General features: G+C 43.7%; 1 protein-coding gene across 13 annotated transcripts in view; it reads left to right on the forward strand.

Annotated features, from left to right (window-relative positions):
* Nucleotides 1-21,712, forward strand: part of KMT2C (lysine methyltransferase 2C) — a 189,042-nt gene extending 167,330 nt beyond the window's left edge. For 9 of the 13 annotated variants that reach the window (XM_039703915.1, XM_039703955.1, XM_039704003.1 and 6 more), the window contains 18 exons: nucleotides 2,744-4,429; nucleotides 5,679-5,891; nucleotides 6,263-6,427; nucleotides 7,646-7,787; nucleotides 8,897-9,044; nucleotides 9,852-10,030; nucleotides 10,129-10,283; nucleotides 10,465-10,717; nucleotides 11,298-11,437; nucleotides 12,393-12,497; nucleotides 14,398-15,517; nucleotides 16,459-16,595; nucleotides 16,765-16,907; nucleotides 17,172-17,340; nucleotides 18,205-18,321; nucleotides 18,928-19,001; nucleotides 19,361-19,469; nucleotides 19,692-21,712. In XM_039703915.1, coding sequence (XP_039559849.1) covers nucleotides 2,744-4,429; nucleotides 5,679-5,891; nucleotides 6,263-6,427; nucleotides 7,646-7,787; nucleotides 8,897-9,044; nucleotides 9,852-10,030; nucleotides 10,129-10,283; nucleotides 10,465-10,717; nucleotides 11,298-11,437; nucleotides 12,393-12,497; nucleotides 14,398-15,517; nucleotides 16,459-16,595; nucleotides 16,765-16,907; nucleotides 17,172-17,340; nucleotides 18,205-18,321; nucleotides 18,928-19,001; nucleotides 19,361-19,469; nucleotides 19,692-19,784 — 5,148 coding nt within the window. In that variant the 3' untranslated portion in view covers nucleotides 19,785-21,712. The remainder of the gene's footprint in view (nucleotides 1-2,743; nucleotides 4,430-5,678; nucleotides 5,892-6,262; nucleotides 6,428-7,645; nucleotides 7,788-8,896; nucleotides 9,045-9,851; nucleotides 10,031-10,128; nucleotides 10,284-10,464; nucleotides 10,718-11,297; nucleotides 11,438-12,392; nucleotides 12,498-14,397; nucleotides 15,518-16,458; nucleotides 16,596-16,764; nucleotides 16,908-17,171; nucleotides 17,341-18,204; nucleotides 18,322-18,927; nucleotides 19,002-19,360; nucleotides 19,470-19,691) is intronic. The other 4 variants (XM_039703946.1, XM_039703925.1, XM_039704030.1 and 1 more) reach the window with 4 other exon arrangements.
* Nucleotides 21,713-21,976: the final 264 nt, after the last annotated feature.

The raw sequence follows: 21,976 nt of genomic DNA on the forward strand, positions 1-21,976 counted from the left end.
TAGTACTTTTGGGAAGAGGGGAATTCCTTGGCAAAGTGACTTGCAGCAGAGTTCTTGGCACCATGCCAAGCAAAAATGAAACATTCAGAGAAAAGTTTTAGCGTGCAGGGCTTTGTTTCAGGCTTGAATGAATGTCCTAACCCAATCTTCTGGTTTTTCTACAGTTTGAAAATCTGTTTTTATTACATCTTTAGTGTTAGACTAGTTTTATGGTCTGTCTCATTCCTAGATGCTGATCAACAGTATTGTGTCATGGAATAACACAGGTCAAAGGGATGTCTGGAGATCTTTTAGTCATGATCAAAGCAGAAGTAGCTTCACGATTAAATCAGGTTACTCAGCACCTTGTCAGTCAAGTTCTGTAAGTCTCCAGGGGAAGAGATTTCCCAGCCTTTCTGGGCCCCTGTTTCTACATGTAACCACTTTCACTGGGCTTTGTTTTCCTTTCCTTACATTCAGTTGGAATTTCACATACTGTAACTGTGATAATAGTAAGATGAAAAAACCTGTGATAGTTTTGTTAATATGCTTTGCCAGTAGTTAGTGGTGTGTTCCTCAAGACTTTTATTATAAATTACCTGGCATGATTGTCAGGATCAACTAGTCCTACTGAAAATGAAAATGCTTTAGAATTATCCTTTACTCGTATGAAGGAAAAAACTTGGCAGCAGACAGCTTGGAATGAAGTCCTGAGCAATATCTGACCCTCAAGTTCTCCTGTGTTGCTTCAAGACAAAGTATGTGTTGGATGGGATATTAGTTGGCTCATCTTTCCACTGTGTGGAAGAGGGATGGAGTGGGTAAATTATTTATACATAATAATTTTCCCCTTCCACAATGAATCACAAGTAGAAAAAAATGCAAAAAATAATTCCCTTTAACCATTTTTTTTATACATACGACAGTCTAATCTTTTGGTGGAGTTAGACTGAAGTAACAGCTGTCAACCATGACCTTGCTGGCAGATCCATTTACTGCCCCATAATTTAAGTTCTCCTATTTGTAATTTTTAAATTTTAGTTTAATCTACTGCTAGCAGAAGCCATCCACTGCCCTTTAGCCACTGATTTAGACCAGTGGTTGATTCATCCACATCCTAAGCAGCATTTTGTTCTGTACCTCGTAGGAGCTTCAATGAGGTTTAAAGCATAGTTTTAACCACCTTCTATTGGAAGCAATTTGCCACTCTTTCAAATCAGATCAAATAATTTTTCTGCAATCAAGCTCCTGTTAGTTTTTGAAAAGTCTCAGTATGTATGGAGAGAGAAAAGAGCTCCTGGATCCCTAGGAGTGGCTGGTCCTGGACACAGGCGCAGAGACCGCGGAGCTGACTGTGCCCCAGGAGCTGATGTGAGTCAGGGTTATTGGCCAGGCAGACACTGCCAGATGGCCCCTTGGCACTGTGCCTGTGCTCACAGGCTGTGCCCTGCCCTCCCTGCACTGCTGACATCTCAGCTCAGCTCTGGGCCTTGGACACCACAGCCATTCCAGGGACAGTCACAGCTGATCCAGCCCCAGGAGGTTGGGGTGGTTTGGGGTCCTCAAGGTACAGCCCCACAGAGCCAGCGTGGGTTTAGTGCTGTAGGACCAGGGGAGCACTGGGTCTGTGCAGTGCAGATGGGCCCTGTCAGTGCCTCTGTGCAGTAGCACTGTTTATCCAGCAGTGTCAGTGCCAAGGCAGAGCTCATAAATCATCTTGGACCTGGGATTATTGTGTAAATAACCTTTTGGGTGCATCTGTCCTGCAGCCTGAAGTGTGTCCTGTGGCATCACTGTTACCCTGAGCTTTCTGCCTTAGTCCTTGCTTCAGATAAAGGAGAGAGCTATTACACAATTCACTACAGAGCTTTTCTATCCCTGCATAAGCTGTGGAAGTCATAATCAAATGAGCAGAAGTGAGGGGGGGATTTTCCATAATGTGTGTATCATCAACCAGTGGATTGCAAATCCTTCTATTTTTAGTTTAGTTGGGTCCCTGCAGTGTTTCTGAAAGGCTCTTGTCCAGTTGACAGTGTTGTGTCCTTCCCTCAACTTCTCCAGTTTCCCTCAACTTTCTCCAGTCTGAGCTACAAGGCATAACTTGCTGTGCTCATGTTGAGTTTATTTTGGCCTTAAAATCTTAACTTTTCAAGCAGCAGTTGCAGTTTTCATCTGACGTGAGATGTCTGAGGATCTGCCTATGAACAAATGGGAATATCCATCACTATTTTCCTGCAAAATTTTCTTTTCCAATTATATATTTTTAAAATGTTGCTGATATATGAACATCATCCATCTCACTGTTTCCCTTTTCCTGTCTTCCCAACTGTTGTATTCTGTGCACAGATAAGATCTGTGGGACAAGGATCACTGCTGGTTTAGGTTTGTATATTCTTTTTAAAATGTTGCTGATGTGTGAACGTCATCCATCTCACTTTTCCTGTCTTTTCCCAACTGTAGTATTCTGTGCACAGATAAGATCTGTAGGACGAGGATCACTGCTGGTTTAGGTTTGTATATTCTCTAGCACAATGCAGTCGTGATGTGTAATTAGAACTTTGAGACGTTGCTGTTTTGTCTGAGGTCTTGGGCTGGGAAGTATTTCTGATGAAATAATGGCTGTTTAGCATTAAAAGCACTGCAGAAATTCTGGTTTGGCCTGAGGTTCATTGTCTCCTGGAATTACAGTGGTGAGTTACATGCTTTATGCTGCTTGCACAGCCAGTTGGTGGCAGAGGTGAATAATGGCTGTTTCAATGTTTAGATCCGGAAGCAGCAGAAGGAGCACGCGGAGCTGATTGAGGAGTACCGGATCAAGCAGCAGCAGCAGCAGCAGCAGTGTGGGATGGCCCCACATTCCATAATGCCAGGGGTCCAGGCCCAGCCTCCCATGGTTCCAGGAGGAGCAGCACCAGCAATGAATCAGCAGAGCTTCCCCATGGTGGCACAGCAGCTCCAGCATCAGCAGCACGCAGTGGTGATCCCTGGGCAATCCAACCCCACCAGGATGCCAAATCTATCCGGATGGCAGCCTGCAAACCCTGCGAGTCACATTTCCATGAATCCAGCAAGGATGCAGCCTCCAATGACACCACTGCCAATGAATCCTGGTGCACCAGCTCCTGTGCCTGGCCCAAATGCAGCTGCACAGGCAGGGCCACCCCCAAGGGTGGAGTTTGAGGACAACAACCCTTTCAGTGAAAGCTTCCAGGAGCGGGAGCGCAAGGAGCGCTTACGGGAGCAGCAGGAGCGGCAGCGCATCCAGCTGATGCAGGAGGTGGATCGACAGAGAGCTCTGCAGCAGAGGATGGAGCTGGAGCAGCACAGTATGATGGGGCCTGACCTGAACAACAAAGCATCCTTATCTCAGATACCTTTCTTCAATTCTGAGCTGCCTTGTGATTTCATGCAAACCCCTCGGCCCCTGCAGCCATCCCCGCAGCAGCAGCAGCAGATGGGGCAGATCCTGCAGCAGGGTGCTGTGACCTCCCCTCCTGCCACCAATTTTATGCAAAGCACAGAGCGAAGGCCAGTGGGACCTGCAGCCTTTGGACCTGATGCATCTGCTGGTCCAGGTGGAGCCCCCAATTTCCATAATGTAAAACAAACTCATGGGAATCTCCCTGGGGCTGCCTTTACGCAGAACCAGGTCAGGCCTCCGTTCCCTTCTGCTGTCCCTTCATCTCCAGTGTTGGGGGGCAGTGCCCCATGTGGGTCAGACACTGGTGTGCCCCAGGCTGCAAACATCCCTGTATCAGGCCAGTCTCTCATCCAGCTATATTCTGACATAATCCCAGAAGAGAAAGGCAAAAAGAAAAGGGCACGGAAGAAGAAAAAGGATGACGATGCTGAGTCCATAAAAGCCCCATCAACTCCACACTCGGATATCACTGCACCATCAACCCCAACCATTTCTGATGCTACCTCCACCCCCACAGTGAACACCCCCAATGAGCCACGGCACCAGGATGAGCTGGAGTCCCTGGAGCTAACGGGCCCCTCGACATCCAACACAGGAGAGAGCTCCCCAGAGATGGAGGGGAAGCTCCCCAGCAGCAGCAGCGTGTCCCAGAAACAGCCGCGGGGGAATGCAGAGCCTGAAAAGGCTAAAATGGACACACCCACCAGCCTCCAAGAAGTTAAACTGGAAAAGGCAGAAACTGATCAATGCTCAGGTCAAGCTGAGCCTAAACCAGAAAATCCAAGCAGTATTAAGGTGGAGGAGGAGAAGGTCACCTCACAGCCAACCTCTTCAGCTCCGAGTCCAGCACAGGCACCCGGTGCTCTGGCAGCCAAAGGGGAGTCAGGGAATGAACTGCTGAAACACCTGCTAAAAAACAAGAAGTCCTCATCTCTTCTAAATCAGAAACCAGAGAACAGTGGCCGAGCAGAAGAAGAGGCTTCTGGGGATAAAAAGTTAGCAGAGAAGCAGAGTCCAGCTGAAGGAATGGTGAGCCTGGTGCTGGTTTTGTTACTCTGTGGTCAGCAGCAGTCCAGCCTAGTCTGTGCCTTAGTGTGGGCATGTGTGGGGTCATAATCTACCTGTACAGGGTGGAGGAAACAGCTTTAAGGAACTTTAGCCTCTTTCCTGTCTTTTCTCCACAAATAAATCACTGCATTGAGCAAAGAATAAATTTTAATATGGGTTCTTAGGTCAGCATATTCAGAAGTCACTGAAATGCAAAAAAAAAAATTTCTACCAAAAAATGTTTTCAAAAAATACCACTTCCTAATATTAAGGCATTATTTTATGATGTATGATTCCTAATTACTGACTACTGGTATGTGTCTGTACTGAACATGGTGTGTGTCCTTTTCTCCTGTGACTCCACCTGAGTCATCTGTATGATTTATTAACTTGTAAGGTCTTTAAAAACAGACCTAAAGAAAAGTGCTTTCTGTGGAGGTAGGATACCCTTTACACTTACACTTGTTGGTCATTTTATTGTAATCTTAGTCTCTGCTTTTGGGTTTTGACTGTCTAAACTCTAAATTAGTTCAGAAAACAAAATTTAAATGTATTTAAAAGGAAAAGATACTCATAAAAGTAAAGGTAATTGTGAGAACTTGTAATTAAGTGTAAAAGATCTACAGTTAAAATATGTGGTAGGAATATTAAAATACTAGTGATAGGGGTCATGTAGAGCTGTTTAAAATTACAATGATTTTTTTTTTTAAATGGACTTTCTTTTGTCTTGCCCCTGTATCATTAGAGTCCCATCCTGATCCTTTTTACCCAGCTATACTTCCATGGGAAGAAAGGCTTTGCAGATTTGTACTGGAAGTATTTAAGCAAGTAGTACAATCCAGAAAGGTTCACAGCACTTTTTTTGTTGCTAACCTCAAAATACTTTTGTATTTCCATGCCTCTCTTCTGCCACCAAGTCTGTCTTTCATTTGGCCCTGGTGAACATCTCCAAGGTTTCATGCACATGGAACTTTATTTTAGGGGGTATTCAAAAGAGAATGTTACTGGCCTGTGAGTTTTTAGTGATGTTTTCGGATGTCAGTGGTGTTAATGAGAAGTCATAATTCTGTCTGTAGGGACAGTTTAGCAGTTCCACCTGCCAGTAAAATACACTTTGTTATCACTGAGATTTATTACTCTGTGTCTGTGTTTTCAGAGCCGTGCAGTAATTCAGAGTGAACTGTGTATTAACATGTCAAAAATTCTGCTGCACTTCCTTTTTTCACCCCAGCAAACTGCAGGAGCCCAGATGCAAGGTACATTTGGGTGCAGTAACAGCCAGCTCCAGAGAGCAGATGTAGGACCTGAAACCAAGAAGCAGAGAAACAAGCGGGCTCAGAGGACGGGAGAGAAAGCAGCTCCTCGGTCCAAGAAGAGGAAAAAAGAGGAAGAAGAGAAGCAGGCTGTTTATCCTAATGCAGATACCTTCATCCAGCTGAAACAGGTGAGTGTGCAGGAGCAGTCCAGAGGCCATGTGGAGCAGTGGATTTCTCCCAGTGGAAGTGAAGTTGAGGCTTAAGTTGAATTTTGATCACAGGCACAGGGGAAAATGTGAACTTCCACAAAGTCAGGGAATTTAAAGTTTGGTGTTTAATTTTGGAAGGTGGGCTGACATGGCAGGTAGTCCCAAAGCCACAGAGTTCCTGTCAGCTCTGACAGCCTCTGGATGAGCTGGCAGGGAGCTGGAGCTGAACAATTTCCTGACAGTGGATAAATTCCAATTCTTCTTCTAAATTAGAAAGCACTCTCCTGACTGGAGGATTGCAGTGTTCTGTCTTAGACTTAATTTCTGACTTTTTTTTTCTTTTAATACAGCAGCTTTCTCTTCTGCCTTTGGTGGAACCAATAATTGGAGTGAGCTTTGCACACTTTCTCCCTTATGGCAGTGGCCAACTCAATGGTGGAAATCGACTTGTGGGAAGTTTTGGTAGTGCTACTCTTGATGGGGCTTCAGATTACTATTCCCAGCTCATTTACAAGGTATGCTTTTAATCTGGATTTCTGTTGTGTGCTCTCTGTGGGAAGAGAAGTCCATGATATTATTACTACAGCGTTCTTGCCTTTTATGCAACTAGAAGAAAAATAACCTTCTATTGCTAGACTAGATAGTGTGAAACAGTCACCATTGTTTTACCCTCTGAAAGTTGATATTGGTTCTGGAAACTGTTGTTGTAAACTAATGAAAAACTACAAATACTCTTTTAACAAATGGGTGCTAAATAATGAAAATTGTAATTACAGTTTTGTGGAGCAGAAGAAACTGAATTCTCAGTATTTTGCAAAGTCTTTGAAAGCATTCAACATTTCTTAATGTGAATTAAATAAGAAATAGACTTTTTCTCATTTGCCCACCAAGCCCTAACTAAGACCCTGGGAACTCTGAACAAAATAGACTGTTTGTTGATGAGTTAATAACCCACAGCATTTAAAACTTAGTCTCTGAGATCAGAGTGGCAATACTGGGAGGGCAGTGGGATACTGAACAGACAGAATCAAATTTGCTGCTTGGATACCCTAATACAAAAACCTATTAAAACCAGTGATGTTTTCTCCAGCCTTACACAGTGTGTAAGCTGAGAATGGGACCTACAAAAATAGTTCTGGTGGTCAAAAGTAAGTAATGAGGATTAGCTTTGTGGGCATGACTGCAGGAACAACAGATACTGAAGCTCTCATTTAACTTTCATTTAAAATATGGGCAGTTGAATAAACTGGTGAGAAGTAGCCCAGAGTATGAACTTGCAGAGTATCTGCTGCTCCATGGTGGATGCTTCAGTGACAGCTCATCCTGTGCTTCCCCTTGAGGGGCATTTGGGGAAGCTGACTTGTTCATGGTGCTGGAGAGTCACTGTGAAACAGCTGTCAGCATGGAATTGGGCCCTTTGCTGAAACTGCAGGAGCTAGTTTGAAACCGTTCCTTAAAATGCTCTTTGTGCATTTTTGTAAACAGTTCAGCCACATCTTCTTTTGGCAGTGTTTACTCACGTGAACTATTTCTCTGATATCCCTGATACAAGAAAAGCCAATCATTGTGTCTTGTACAGTAGACACCTTTCTGTCTCATGCTTGGGTCTCAGCTATGGCTGCCTATCAGTTCTACATCTGTGAAACCGAGTGGGTTTCATTGGTACTGGAACAAGGCAAGTTCTCTCCCTGTGTTCCATCCTGATTGCTGGCTCTTTCATTCATGTCGTGCAGCAGAACAACCTGAGCAATCCCCCGACCCCCCCGGCCTCTCTCCCTCCCACGCCGCCGCCCGTGGCCTGCCAGAAGTTGGTCAATGGCTTTGCCACCACCGAGGAGCTCGCTGGCAAGGCTGCAGTGCTGGGAGGCCACGATGGTAAGGCTCTGTGTGTTGGTGCTGTGAAGTCTGTCCTGCTTGTAGCAAATGGCAAAATAGATCTTTGAATCATAAAACATGCCGAGTTGGAAGGGAGCCATGAGGATCACTGAGTCCAGCTCCCAGCCCTGCACTGGACACCCCCAACAATCCCACCCTGTGCCTGAGAGCATTGTCCAAATGCTCTTGGAGCTCTCTCAGGTTTGGTGCTGTGACCACTGCCCTGTTCAGTACCCAGCCACCCTCTGGGTGAGGAACCTTTCTCTGATATCCAACCTAAACCTCCCCTGACACAACTTCAGGCCCTTCCCTTGGGTCCTTTCACTGGTCACCAGAGAGAAGAGATCCACACTGCCCCTCTGCCCCCCATCATGAGGAAGCTGGAGGCTGCTGGGAGGTCTCCCCTCAGACTCCTCCAGGTTACCTCCTAGGATGCTTCTCAGTTGCAATGCTCCTTTATAAAAACAAAATGCCCAGACTTTTCAAGGTTAAAATCATTACTAGCCAGCAATATTTTACACCAGTATAGTGTCAGGTGTTGGTGCCTTTTCCTTGTTCCCATTCAAAAACATGTTGAGAGCTAGAGACACTCTTAAGAAATGAGAAAAAAAACCTTAAGATTAGTTTTTTTGGGTCCAGTACAAATGACTGCCATGAGCTCCTTGGTTAAGTGAGCTCAAACAGCCTATCCAGAATGTGTGCAGTCAGTGTGTATTTCCTGATACTTACAATTTGGACAGTTAAAATTGCTTTCTATTCTTTGTACTGGCTCTTTGTAAGGACTATTCAGTGATTAAAATCCTTTTTTTCACACCCCTTTTCCTTTGTTGTTACAAATTTTTTTGTAGTTTTATGGGTTTTTTAAGTAAACAAACATCCTCTCATAGTGGAAGAAAACACTCAAAAGCCTTTCAGACCCTGTTTGCTCAAAATTTGCAGGTTTTTGTAAAAATGGAAGTTAATCCTGACTGGTCACAATTTTTTGAGCTCCCAAGTGCCTTAGAATGGTGTCACCATCAAGCCCCACCCACACCCAGCAGGCAGCATGTCCATCACTGAAAGAGCTGTCCAGATGTCTCATTGTGCTCTCTGTGCCTCTCTGCTTTCAGTTACCAAAGCTCTGGGGCCAAAGCAGTTCCAGTTGCCTTTCAGACCACAAGATGATTTATTAGCCAGAGCAATGGCTCAGGGCCCCAAAACTGTGGATGTTCCTGCTTCACTTCCAACACCACCTCACAACAACCAGGAGGAGTTAAGGTAGGTTTTACTTGACATCTTCTAAAAGGTATTTGGAGCAGATTCTGTGATCTTTCATTGGAGGAGACTGTGAAGGTGTGGAGAAACAAAACCCTTTTTGCACAGGCACAGAAGGGCAGAGAATGGAATGGGATCATCTTAACTCCTAACATTACACGTGTAGAGAGCAGCATAGTGAGTAGGTGATTCCAGTCATTGCTACACTCCAGATTCTGCTAAATTGTTAGGAATTCCTTACCTTGATCTTTTAAAAGTGAAAGAAAACTGTACAAATAGGTGCTTTTCTTGGAGCAGTGTGGTGCTGCAGTGACAGGTGACTGCTGTAGCAGCAGCAAGACTGTGCAGGAGCCAGCCTGAAACTGCAGAGCTCCACTCAGCTTCCCAGGTGAGAAACCCTGGCTGGAACATGAGTCTCCCTGTAGAAATCTTCCCTTTTGCCTCCCTTTTATTTGCCTGCCCAAAATGTGGGTGTCTGTAAAACACTGGAGCCTGTATTTGAACAAAGGCCAGATAGTTTAAATATTAAAACAGTTCAAATATTAAATGTTCGTTTTTTATCCTGGTGGATAGAGCCATGGGGAACAGAGGGTTTGGCTTTGTTAGTGTCTTTGTTTTCTTCATGGATCTTTCCCAAGAAATGGAATATGTGTGCAATGAGATACCCAGGGGTGATGGCCAACCACCTACTTGTGTTGTGTGACCAGGAGCAACCAGCAAGTTCACTTCAGTTCCCTGTCAAGATTTATAACTTTGGCTTACCAGAAGTTTAGTCCATTTCCAAAACGGCTTTTTTGGGTTTTGTTCCAGGGTTCAAGATCACTGTGAGGACAGGGACACTCCCGACAGCTTTGTTCCTTCTTCCTCTCCTGAAAGCGTGGTGGGAATGGAGATCAGTCGCTACCCAGACTTGTCGGTTGTAAAGGAGGAGAACCCAGAACCTGTCCCATCTCCCATCATTCCCATCCTGCCCAGCAGCACTGGGAAAGGTGAGGCTGCAGCAGAGTGAACACTTACAGCTAGGACTGGTTTTCTGTCTGTTCCCATAAATGTGGGATTAATGTGCTGTATTCTGGTTTATTTTCAGGTTCAGAAGCCAAAAGGAATTACATAAAATCAGAACCCGGTTCAGGAGCATTACCTGGTTCTGGCTTCTTCTCCTCCCAGCTTGGACCATCCCAGAACGGTCCTAAATCTGGCCTTATCTCTGTAGCAATTACTTTACATCCCACAGCTGCTGAGGTAAGAAGAATTAGCATGTATTACATACATGGAGTACAGCAGCAGTTAATTTGGTTTATGTACAGTGACTCCGAGGGGGTTACAGTGCAATAATGCTGCTGTTGCAGTCTTCTAATAGTTTGTATCTCTGCTGTTTGTCAGATGTAAACAAATTATTTTTTGTTATTATTCCTGTTTTTAGAACATCAGTAGCGTTGTAGCAGCATTCTCCAACCTGCTCCATGTCAGAATTCCCAACAGTTACGAGGTCAGTAATGCTCCAGACGTCCCATCCTCCATGGCAGCCACCAACACTCCCAGAGGGAACCCATCTATGGAGTACAGGCAGCACTTGCTGCTGCAGGGTCCCCAGGCAGGATCCCTGGGACCTGCCAGGATGGTGGGGCCCTATGGACTGAAGCAGCCCAATGTGCCATTCCCTGCCAACAGCAATGGTGAGTGGGTTTAACCTCCCAGTGTTCAGTGCCAGGCTTTAACTGAGTCAGTATGGATGCATTTCAGCCTCATAAATCCACACTCTAGAATTCAATAATTGATTCTTGTTCCAAATAAAACTTTTCACTTCTTACATGATCATGTGGATGCTCCTGGATTTAACCATGAGGAGTTCTCATCCATCTCTGATTTCCATTGTCTGTTTACATCACTGTAGGTGAGGCGTTTCTCCCTTAATTCCTAACATTTATTAGGGTTTTTTATGTCCAGTCTGGTTTTAAATATGTAATTCAGGAAGATTGTTCCCATGCTGGAAAGCTTGACAAGGTTGTTCAAGTGGTTGGTATTCCTGTGTTAGTTAATTTTGTGATTTTTTCACACAAGGATGTGTTTTTGCCTGGTTTGCACAGCTGTTTTAGGTCTGCTTTATACACTTTATCTGTCAGGTCAAGGTTTAAAGTCCTCCTTCCATGCCCTATCCAGGAGGGTGCTAGCCCTCTAGACCAGTGAGGAATACTGTGATGTCTCACAAATCTGGTTTGATCTGATGCAGCCTCTGACAGATAATCTGTTCCCTAGGTCTGGCTGGCTACAAGGATCACAGCCAGAGCATGGCAGAAGGCTCAGCACTGAGGCCTCGCTGGTGCTCCCACTGCAAGGTCGTGGTTCTGGGCAGTGGTGTGAGGAAATCCTTCAAAGACCTGCCCTTCCTCAAACAGGTCAGTGCTGAGGTGCCCAGGGCAGGGCCCTGTGCTCAGCTGGGCTCCTTAAAGCAAGGGGTGGCACAAAGTCCTGCTTGTCCTGCCAGCCAAGAGCTCTTCAGCTTCCTGTGTTCTCCCCCTTCCTTGTGTGTCCTGATTCAGGGTGGGACATTCAGGCACATCTGCAGTACAGCTAAAAAATGGCAAAGTTCTTGTTACTCATACAAAATGAATCCCAGGACATTTCATAAAACAGGTCCCATCTATAGGGGTTCTCCAAGTTCTGCTACCAACCTCCTTCCCTGACTTCTTCAGGGACCTCAATTCAAAAAAAGCTCATTTGTGTGGCAGCCAGGTTGCTGTGTCAGGAATTACTGTAAGAGCAGGAATACTTGCACTCCTTTGGGGCAGGAATCAGGTTTCAGTTGCAATCTCTTGTCCTCACACTGGGAAGTGTCATTCCTTCAAAGAATGCCATTGCTCTTCAGTGACCAGGAGGTGACTACACCACAAAGACACAGCCAGAACTTGCACAGAGGAAAGTGTTCATGCAGACAGGAATGCACTGAATTCCCAGTAAGGTTTTGCAGATGGATCAGTAGATAAAACAGTGTGATCTGCCTTTGATTAGACTGAAATGAGACATTCTTTTGCCATCTAAAGATAAAAGAAAATAGATTTTGCTTTGCAAGAGTGCCTATGGAGCAGATGGATGCATGGTGTAGAATGCTTTATTTTGATTGTTAAACTTCTGTGAAAGGCAGAAAATGCTGAAGAACAGGGGTGTAGGTGGTGGTAACGTTAGATCTGTCAAATAATCAAGTATTTATATCACAGCATCCCTCATTATTTCACAAATGTTCTACAAATAAAAGAGTTTCCAGCCAGATTGGAAGATTTGTTTCATTACACTTACTATGTGAAGAATGGTATTAGAATGCACTTCTTACACTCTTCTGTGTTTGATTCCCAGGATTCCCAAGAAGGCTCAGATAAAATGAAGGACATTGTATTCTGTAGCAACAACTGCTTTGTTCTTTATTCAGCAGCTGTGCAAGCAAAAAACTCAGAGAACAAAGTAAGTATCAAACACTGGCAGACCCAAGTGAGCTGAAATTATTGCAGCTATTTGTTGGAGAACAGAGAGGGGCCGAGGGGGAAGTTTGCACTTCATTTGAGAGGTTTATAAATTAATTGCTCTATATTCAGACGTTGAGATTCTGAACCAGCAGCATGAATTAAGAATCATATTTGCAGAACTTTGTGTCTGACAGATGTGTGGCAGAAAAACCATCACCTTTGGCTTCTCTCCCAGGCTTTGAAGATATAGTCTCAAAAAATGAGTGATTCAAGTTCTCTGGACATTGTAAGCAACCACAGACAGGTTTTTAAGGGGTGTAGCCTGCATTTGGATTTGACTTGTACAGTTAAAAATAAAATTACAGCTGTGAAAAGAACAATTGAGCAGCAAGTTTGTAAAAAGAGTTTAATTTGTTCAGTGTAACCAGGAAAATAGAATCCTGTTCCTTGACTTTATTTGTGTGAAGCTGCCATTTTAAAGCACTGATTACCAAAACACCAGTAAGGAGCCTGTGAGCTGACAGTGACCAGGGAAAGGAGTTCCTTAGCACTGGAGAAGTACATCTGAGGAACTTCATTCAACTGAAGGTGGAATCAGGCCAGGGAATTTTCTCAGGTGGTCCCAAATATTCTCTTGTAGTTCTCTACCTGCAGACACTGCAAGGGGTGTCCAACACCTGAGAGAAATGGGGCATCATTTCTTGCTGTCTCAAGGGTCATTCAGTGTCAGAATGATCTGAATCAGAATGACACTGAATTATCTAATTAGATAAATAAATTTGTCTAATTATTTAATCATTAAAAATGAAATAGTCTTCACTAAAGACTGAATGATCTTGTTGAGTTTCTCACAGTTAAAATTTTTTGAGTACTGCTTTTAACTAACTTGTCTTCTGCTGTTTCTAGATCATATGTACCTTTCTCCCTAAACCACTGGACAGAACAGGCTGTGTCCTTCAAGCTTTACCTAATTAATGTGTTCTCATAGTCCTGTATAGACTGTATAGTTTGAAGCCTTCCCTCAAGTGCATCCTACTTACTTTCTCAAAAGCAATTGAATTAAAAAAATACAACCCTGGAGAAGATAACTCTGTGTGCATCCATATCCTTTTAGAGTCCCATGTAGCTCATTTTCAGTTGTTGTATAAACAGGGTAACATTCCTCTACAAGTGCATCAGCATGTACCTAATTAAGTTAATTAAATGTCATGTTCAGCCTCTTGATCCTTTAATTTACTCTTTCAAGATTAATCACACAAACCACGTTAAGCACTTCATAATATAAACTTCCTTTGTTGTTTCTTGTTTTATCTCTTCGGTTTTTGGGTTGTTTTTTTTCACAAATCTCTGCAGGTATAATTCTTGTTTACTGTGACTGAGTAGTTTAAGTCCTCAAGTTGCATCTAATCCAAAGCCCTGTAGAAATTCCTCCTCACTTGTTTCCAGGAAAAAATTATGTGGCATTAGTTTTAAATTTTCCATTCTACCATATATCAGATTCTTACGCTTTAAATTATTTTGTGACCCATATTTTAAGGTTACTTTGTGTTGTAACAAAACTTTCTAAGAATCCCCAAGAACTAAAGCTGGCAGTCAGCTCACAGATGGCAGTTGAGGAGTTTTGCATTCAGAACCTGGACAAAGGATTATTTGTGCTTTCTCTCGTGTATTGAAGGGGCACCATGTTCTAGGTAGGCTGGGAGAGTTTCCTGCTCCAAATCCTGATCCAAGTGGTGGCAACATGGGTCAGGATAATTTCCTTCTTTCTCTGTTGCTGTATCTTGATTTTAGGCATTTGGAGAAGTCTCTCCCATATTGATCTGCCCATGTTTTCAGGTTCTATTTAATGATTAACAAGTTTGGGATCTTTTCTTAAAGAGTTTTCTGTTGATTATCAGGAATCAGTCCCAACCCTGCCACAGTCGCCAATGAAGGAGAGGCCGCCCAAAGCATTCCATCAGTACAGCAACAACATCTCCACTTTGGACGTCCATTGTCTGCCTCAGCTGCAGGAAAAGGTTTCTCCACCCTCATCACCCCCCATCATGTTCCCCCCTGCCTTTGAAGCAGCCAAGGTAGAGGCAAAACCGGATGAGCTGAAGGTAACAGTGAAACTCAAACCCAGGTTAAAAGCAATACACAGCAGTCTGGAGGACTGCCGGCCTCCCAGTAAGAAATGGAAAGGGATGAAATGGAAAAAGTGGAGCATTCAGATTGTGATTCCTAAAGGATCATTCAAACCTCCTTGTGAAGAAGAAATAGATGAATTCCTTAAAAAACTGGGCACAACCCTTAAACCAGACCCTGTGCCTAAAGACTACAGGAAATGTTGCTTCTGTCACGAGGAGGGTGACGGATTAACTGATGGACCAGCAAGGCTTCTCAACCTGGATTTAGACCTTTGGGTCCATTTGAACTGTGCTCTTTGGTCTACAGAAGTCTACGAGACACAAGCTGGTGCCTTAATAAACGTGGAACTAGCACTGCGGAGAGGCCTGCAGATGAAATGCATGTTCTGTCACAAAATGGGTGCCACCAGCGGTTGCCACAGGTTAAGGTGCACCAATATTTATCACTTTACCTGTGCCATTAAAGCACAATGCATGTTTTTTAAAGACAAGACCATGCTCTGCCCCATGCACAAACCAAAGGGAACTCACGAGCAGGAGCTGAGTTACTTCGCCGTGTTCCGGAGGGTGTACGTGCAGCGCGACGAGGTGCGACAGATCGCCAGCATCGTCCAGCGCGGGGAGCGCGACCACACCTTCCGTGTGGGGAGCCTCATCTTCCACGCCGTGGGCCAGCTGCTGCCACAGCAGATGCAGGCCTTCCACTCCTCCAAAGCCCTCTTTCCCGTGGGCTATGAGGCCAGCAGGCTCTACTGGAGCATGAGGTACGCCAACAGGCGCTGCCGCTACCTCTGCTCCATCGAGGAGAAGGACGGGCTCCCGCTCTTCGTCATCAAGGTGGTGGAGCAGGGCCACGAGGATCTGGTTCTGACTGACACGACACCTAAAGGTAAATTTTTGTCAACTAAGATGATGAATTTGTGGCTTTGCTGTTCATTGTGGTACTGCTGATTCCTGTGTACAGTACCTGTTCGAAGCAGCTGTTGCAGGCACTGTTCTAACATAGTGTTTATAGTGAGCTTCCAGGGCCCATTTTTAATACCCTGCTGTGAGGACTGTGATCAACTCTGAAGAAGCTGTATAAGCTGCAGATCAGAAGAATTGTTCCAAGTCCACACCAAGACTGAGCGTTGAACATTGAACTAAAGCAGTAGGAAAGTCGGTGCAGGTTTCATTTCATGAAAAGTGACTTTGTTTAAACACAGAGCCACTGCTGAGTTACCTTCAAATCAGCTGGGCTCAAGTTAGGGTGCTCTGACAACAGCTGAGTGACCACATTGTTCTCAGGGTGGGTACTGTCCCTGTCAGGGTGAAGAATGTAAGGGTGCCCATAAACACCTAGGCAGGTCTTGGAAATTGGCTCCTGGATGTGCTGGAGGATTATAATCCTCCGGGTCTCAAGGCCTTAGTGCTGTGGGTGCTGATGCCCTCACAGAATGAGCACTGACTACAGTCAATCAGTAGAAATAAATACATTATGTATTTTCAGAAAATCATACTTTTGCAGCATTTCTCAAGAGAAAACTGTCCATGTTCTTGTCAGAGGACTGAAAGTTTCCATGCTGAGAACACTGAAAGCTTCATTTTTGAGAACTGAGGGTGCAGAATCCATAGTGGTTTTGATTGGGATTTGTTAAATCCCAAAACTTAGCAACTCAACAGTCATTCTCCACTTCACTTTCTAGGTCCTGGCCTGTTTGTATAGGCAAAGACAAAAGTTTTCTCAGTGCTGAGTTCTGGTTCCCATATCCTCAGGCATTTGTTTTAAAACCAAGTGCAATAGTTTTTTATTTTTTTGATCACTGTAACTCTCTCCCAATGGTTGTGTAGGTGTGTGGGATAAAATCCTGGAGCCTGTTGCTTCTGTTAGAAAAGAATCTGAAATGCTCCAGCTGTTCCCGGACTATCTGAAGGGTGAAGACCTCTTTGGTTTGACAGTGTCTGCCGTGGCCAGGATTGCAGAATCGGTGAGTTCAGCACCCCAGTTCTTGCTGGATCATCCCACTTGCTGCATAGACACTTGAGAAGGGGAACAGAAAGAAGTGTGGAGAAGTAAATATTTTGTTACACACGTAATTAAACATGTAATTATTTATATTTTTTTCTTTCTCTTTTTTTTTTGTTTTTTTTTTGCAGCTGCCAGGGGTTGAGGCCTGTGAGAACTACACTTTCCGCTATGGCCGAAACCCCTTAATGGAACTTCCTCTTGCCATCAACCCCACGGGCTGTGCCCGTGCCGAGCCTAAAATGAGTACCCATGTCAAGAGGTTTGTGTTAAGGTATTTTGTTTTAATTTCACATAGTACAGCCCAGGGTTTATAGGCTGCTTTAGGGTTATTTGTGCTTTCGTCTGCTGCTTACAAACCCTGTCGTCCTTGGCTGTGAATGTGCATGCCCCAGTCAGAGGAACTGCTTTGTGTCTCCGCTAGCTGGCTTTAAGTGTCTGTATGTCTGAGAGGATTTTTATTGGGTTTCCTGGCTGTTTTCAGAGAAATCTTCAGTTTTTCTTGTATTCTTTCCTGTTACATGCCCAATTTCTACAGGCCTCACACCTTGAATAGCACCAGCACATCGAAGTCCTTTCAGAGCACAGTCACGGGGGAGCTGAACGCGCCTTACAGCAAACAGTTCGTCCATTCCAAGTCCTCTCAGTACCGCAAGATGAAAACCGAGTGGAAATCCAACGTGTACCTGGCTCGCTCTCGCATTCAGGTCAGCTCCAGCTTCAGGAAATGGCTATTACAAAAGCTACATATGCTTTTACTGATATCTGGTTTACAGCTAAATGTTGTGGATGTCATATCTTATATATAATTATTTAGCCGAGTCCAGATGGAAATTTGAAACCAAACTGATTGCAAAATTCCTTCCAGTCTTGTTCCAAAATTGGCAATTTTTAATTGCCACATTGGTTGCATAGATTTACCTTAAGTAAGATTTGTTTCTAATTACTGTAAATATCCTAAAAACTGCTTTGTTATTGTCATCTAGAAAAAGGATTTAAGTTCTGGGGTGGTTTGTTGTTTGGTTTTTTTAGCCTATTCCTCAAAACCATAGTAAAACTTTATAGAAATATAAATACACAATGGAACCTTGAGATGCTCAGGCCAAGCTGATGAAGTGATACAAGACCAGCAGGAAGAGCTCAGTACTTGTTTGCCTTCTGAGAGTATAGAATCCATTGCTTTATGTGATGCTGCTGGTTTGCCCCACAGTCTGTTTTGGAAAAGCTTTGTCACTAATCTGGCTGTGTGTGGACATAGTTGTTGTTTATTTCAGGCTGGACTTCACCACGCCTGGGTTCCTCGCAGGTGTCTCTGGTCTAGCAGAACCCACTTTTATTTCTCAGTGAATTTATAACCTTTACACAGTCAGTGTCAGAGGGGTAAGAGCAGCTTTATCACCAAGACAGCAGCCCAGTTTTCTGGGATCTGTGTGAGGCTGGATTCTGGGCTGTAACTGCATCAATTATTTATCAATGCTGCTTCTCTCTCTCCTTTCCACTGCTGCTTTGGGGCACGGTGAGGAACACAGTGTGAGTGTAAAGTTACTAATTCTCAGTGTACCTTCTGTTAGGGCCTGGGCTTATATGCTGCTCGAGACATTGAAAAGCACACAATGGTCATTGAATATATTGGGACAATTATCCGGAATGAGGTGGCAAACAGGAAGGAGAAGCTCTATGAGTCTCAGGTAAGGCTGCTTGTTCATTCCCTCTTTTCCCCTTCCCCATTCAGACATTCATAGAACAAAACAAATGCTGTTCTGCCTGCACAGTTCAGGTCCCCTGATTTGTTTTCTCCTGTGCCATAAATGAAAATAGGCTTGAAATTAAACCAGAGGAGTCTGCAGTAGTTGCTATCAGAGTATTTCAGTGTTTAATAAATCTCACAGCACCCTGGCCAGGCAGAGAGGACACATCCTCTGATCCAGAGGACACAGTTCTGGAAGACATGTCAGGACCTCCGTTTTTAATGAAAACTTCTTAAAGCCATTTCCTTTGTGTAACTTGATGGCATTGTAACAGTTAGTGCCTGTCTGGGAAGCAGTCAAATATCCCAGATGAAAGGCAGTAGGAAGCTGTTAGGGAAAACTGGAATGTCCAGAGGTTTGTGTTTGTGACCCATCATCCCTCACAAACCCGTGGGGACACAGGCAGTGTGTGACAGTGCTTTCCCTTGTGAGCCAGTGGGCAGTGCCTGATCTGGAGTGCAGACTGGAGCTGGCCCATGTTGTTGGTTCATCACTGGCACTGCAGTGAAACCTCACCAGAGTCCTTGTGGCCCTTGTGTCTTGCAGAACCGCGGCGTGTACATGTTCCGCATTGACAACGACCACGTCATCGACGCCACCCTAACGGGAGGCCCTGCAAGGTGGGTGGCCCTGGAGGGATCCCTGCCTCCTCCTGGGGCATCCCCCTGTTGGCCTGGGGCTCTTGGAGGCTCTGAGTTTGTGGGGTTTATTCTCTGAGCTGGTCTTCAAACTGTCCCACTGTCTCTTCCATCAGCTTTGCTCATCTTTCAGTTTCATGGCAGCTGTGAAGAAAGGAATTTTTTTTGATCCTTGATTTTTTTGGCATTTTCTAGGTAAAGAAACAAGTACAGAGTAATGTAATTGTATGTGGAAAGGCGGTGAGCCCATGGAGCTAAGGCCATCCTGAGGTTTGGTTCAGATTTGCCTCAAGGGATGAGTTTTCCTGAGAGGTTCCATCTGTCCCTCTCTTCTTTCCTAGGTACATCAACCATTCGTGTGCGCCCAACTGCGTGGCTGAGGTGGTCACTTTTGAGAGAGGACACAAAATCATCATCAGCTCCAGCAGAAGAATCCAGAAGGGGGAGGAGGTAGGTTCTTTACACCCCTCTTGCCATGTGCATCCATTCTGTGATTCCTGGCCAGTGGCACAACTTCTGCTCTGGGGGGAGGTGACATTTCCCTTCCCTTTCCTGTAAAACTGTGCCTGTCCCTTACAGTGCAGCCTCTGCTGGGGTTTGCTGTTTAACCTACAGGGACAGCTGTGGCAAATCCCAGCTCTTCCATAACCACTCTTGTGCCTTTCCTTCCAGCTTTGCTATGACTATAAGTTTGATTTTGAAGATGACCAGCACAAGATTCCATGTCACTGTGGAGCTGTAAACTGCCGAAAGTGGATGAACTAGAATGCATTCCTTGCTGTCTTTGAGGGTTGCTTGTCCCTAGGAAGAAGTGATTCACATTTTGATTTTGTCGACGGAAAATTGTTGCCTTTTTGAAGGGGGAAAAAAAAATTTCACTTCTGGAAATACAGATTTCTACACAAGTGTTTAAAAAGAAAAAAAAGAAAAAAAGAAAAAAAAAAAGGAAAAATAACCCACCAAGCACCAGAAGCAAGCCGGCAAAATCTGAAGCTGACTTTCCAGACACGTGGAGGTGAAACTGAGTTAGCAGAATGGTCCAGCACTTTTGTTTTTGAGCTCACTAAGGAGAAACTGTTTAACTTGGGCAAAGAACCGCTGGCTGACCTGCAGGAGGGCAGGTGGCCACTATGAATGTAAGACTGAAATCACCAGCGAAAGGGAGAAGTCCAAAGTGCTGGCCACAGCCTTATTTGATAAAGGGGCAGGCCCTCTAATTAAAGAAAAAAATTTTAAATAAAAGTAGACACCACTGAACAAGGAATGTACTGAAACGACTTCCTTAGGGATAGAGCTAAGGGAAAAAATAACTTGCACTAAAATACATTTAAATACTTGATTCCATGAGTCAGTTTATTGTAGTTTTTGATTTCTGTAAAATAAGAGAACCTTTTTGTATTTATTATTGAATAAGTGAATGAAGCTATTTTTAAAAAGAAAGTTAGAAGAAAGCCAAGCTGCTGCTGTTACCTGCAGAACTAACAAACTCTGTTACTTTGTATAAAAGTGTAAATATTTTGAGAAAAAAAAATACAGTATAAAAATAGTTATTGACCAAATGCTACCAGACTCTGCAGCAGTTCGGGTGCTTATTCTCAAACGTTGATAGGGATGTTACAATATGATCTCATGTGCTCACGGACATGCGATTCCCAGTTCCGAATAACCAAAATCTCAGTTTAAAGAGAGGGGTTTTGTATGTTTAAAGCAGTCTCAACTGTGGTCTTATGAGAATTTTTTTAAGTAAACCTTAAGCCTGCTAAAGGCCGTGTATATTACAACTCTGACTTTTGTAGATGTTTGGGTAATTTAGATTAATTTTATTTGTATTATATTGTTGCATCCCTATTTCTTAAGTCAGGTTTTTTTGTGCTTACAATTTGTGATAACTGTGAATAACTGCTAAAACCACCCAAAATAGAGGCTGGACATGGTTTTTATTCTTCAGCAAAAGTAGTCAAGGATTAGGTGACTGTTCAGCCTACAGATGAAATCATTGTAAACAGCATAGAATGAGTTGGAGCTTCAGTCTGATGCGATAGCCTTCTTAAAAGGAAAACAAGGAAAAAAAATTAGGTGTAATGTGCTTGCAGCTGCAGGACTCTGGCAATAGGATTTTGGAAAATGTAATTTAAAGATGTGTTTGTATGGATTGTTTTTGTTTACATTTCTTTAAAAAAAATAAACACTGTTTTGTGTTTGCTCGTAGAAATTTAATCAGCATTTTGAACCAGGTTAGCTTTTTATTTTGTACTTAAAATTCTGGTACTGACACTTCACAGGCTAAATATAAAAAAAAAAAATGAAGTTTTTTTTTGTGTTCACAATTAAAGTGGACTGTAAACTGTTGGTATATTCAGTAATACAGTTCTGAACTTGTAATGTATATGGCATGATGTATTTTTATCTTACAGAATAAATCAATTGTATATATTTTTCTCTTGATAAATAGCTGTATTAAATTGTTTCTTGAATATTTTTCTTCTCTTGTACAATATTCCAACATCCTACCAGTATTTGTCCTACAGTTTTTTCTGTTCTGTATAATAGTATCTAATGTTGGCAAAAAAATACAAAAACAACACAAAAAAAAAGAATTTTTTGAAGTATACAGAGTGTTATGGGTTTTGGAATTTGTGGAAACAGATTTAGAAGATCAGCATTTACGAATAAAAATATTTTACATCTATAAAGTGCATCCTCCTGTTGTCATTTGAGGTGTCTGGTTTCTGCTTCTTCCAGGATCTGTATGTTTCCCCCACTGAGAAGCAGTTTGCCTTCCCCCTTCTCCAGCGCATCCTGAATTTCACAGTGGGTGCCACATCCTCACCTCAGCCCAGGAGCTGGAACACTGAACACCCTTCCCCAGCCCTGCAGGAGGGGGAGTGAGCAGGGGCCAGGGGGGGTGAAACCTCCACGTTGGTGCTGTGACAGTGACAGCAGAGACATTCCCAGCC

The sequence above is a fragment of the Passer montanus genome, unplaced genomic scaffold, assembly GCF_014805655.1.
Source record: "Passer montanus isolate IOZ18808 unplaced genomic scaffold, ASM1480565v1 scaffold10, whole genome shotgun sequence".
NCBI lineage: Eukaryota > Metazoa > Chordata > Aves > Passeriformes > Passeridae > Passer > Passer montanus.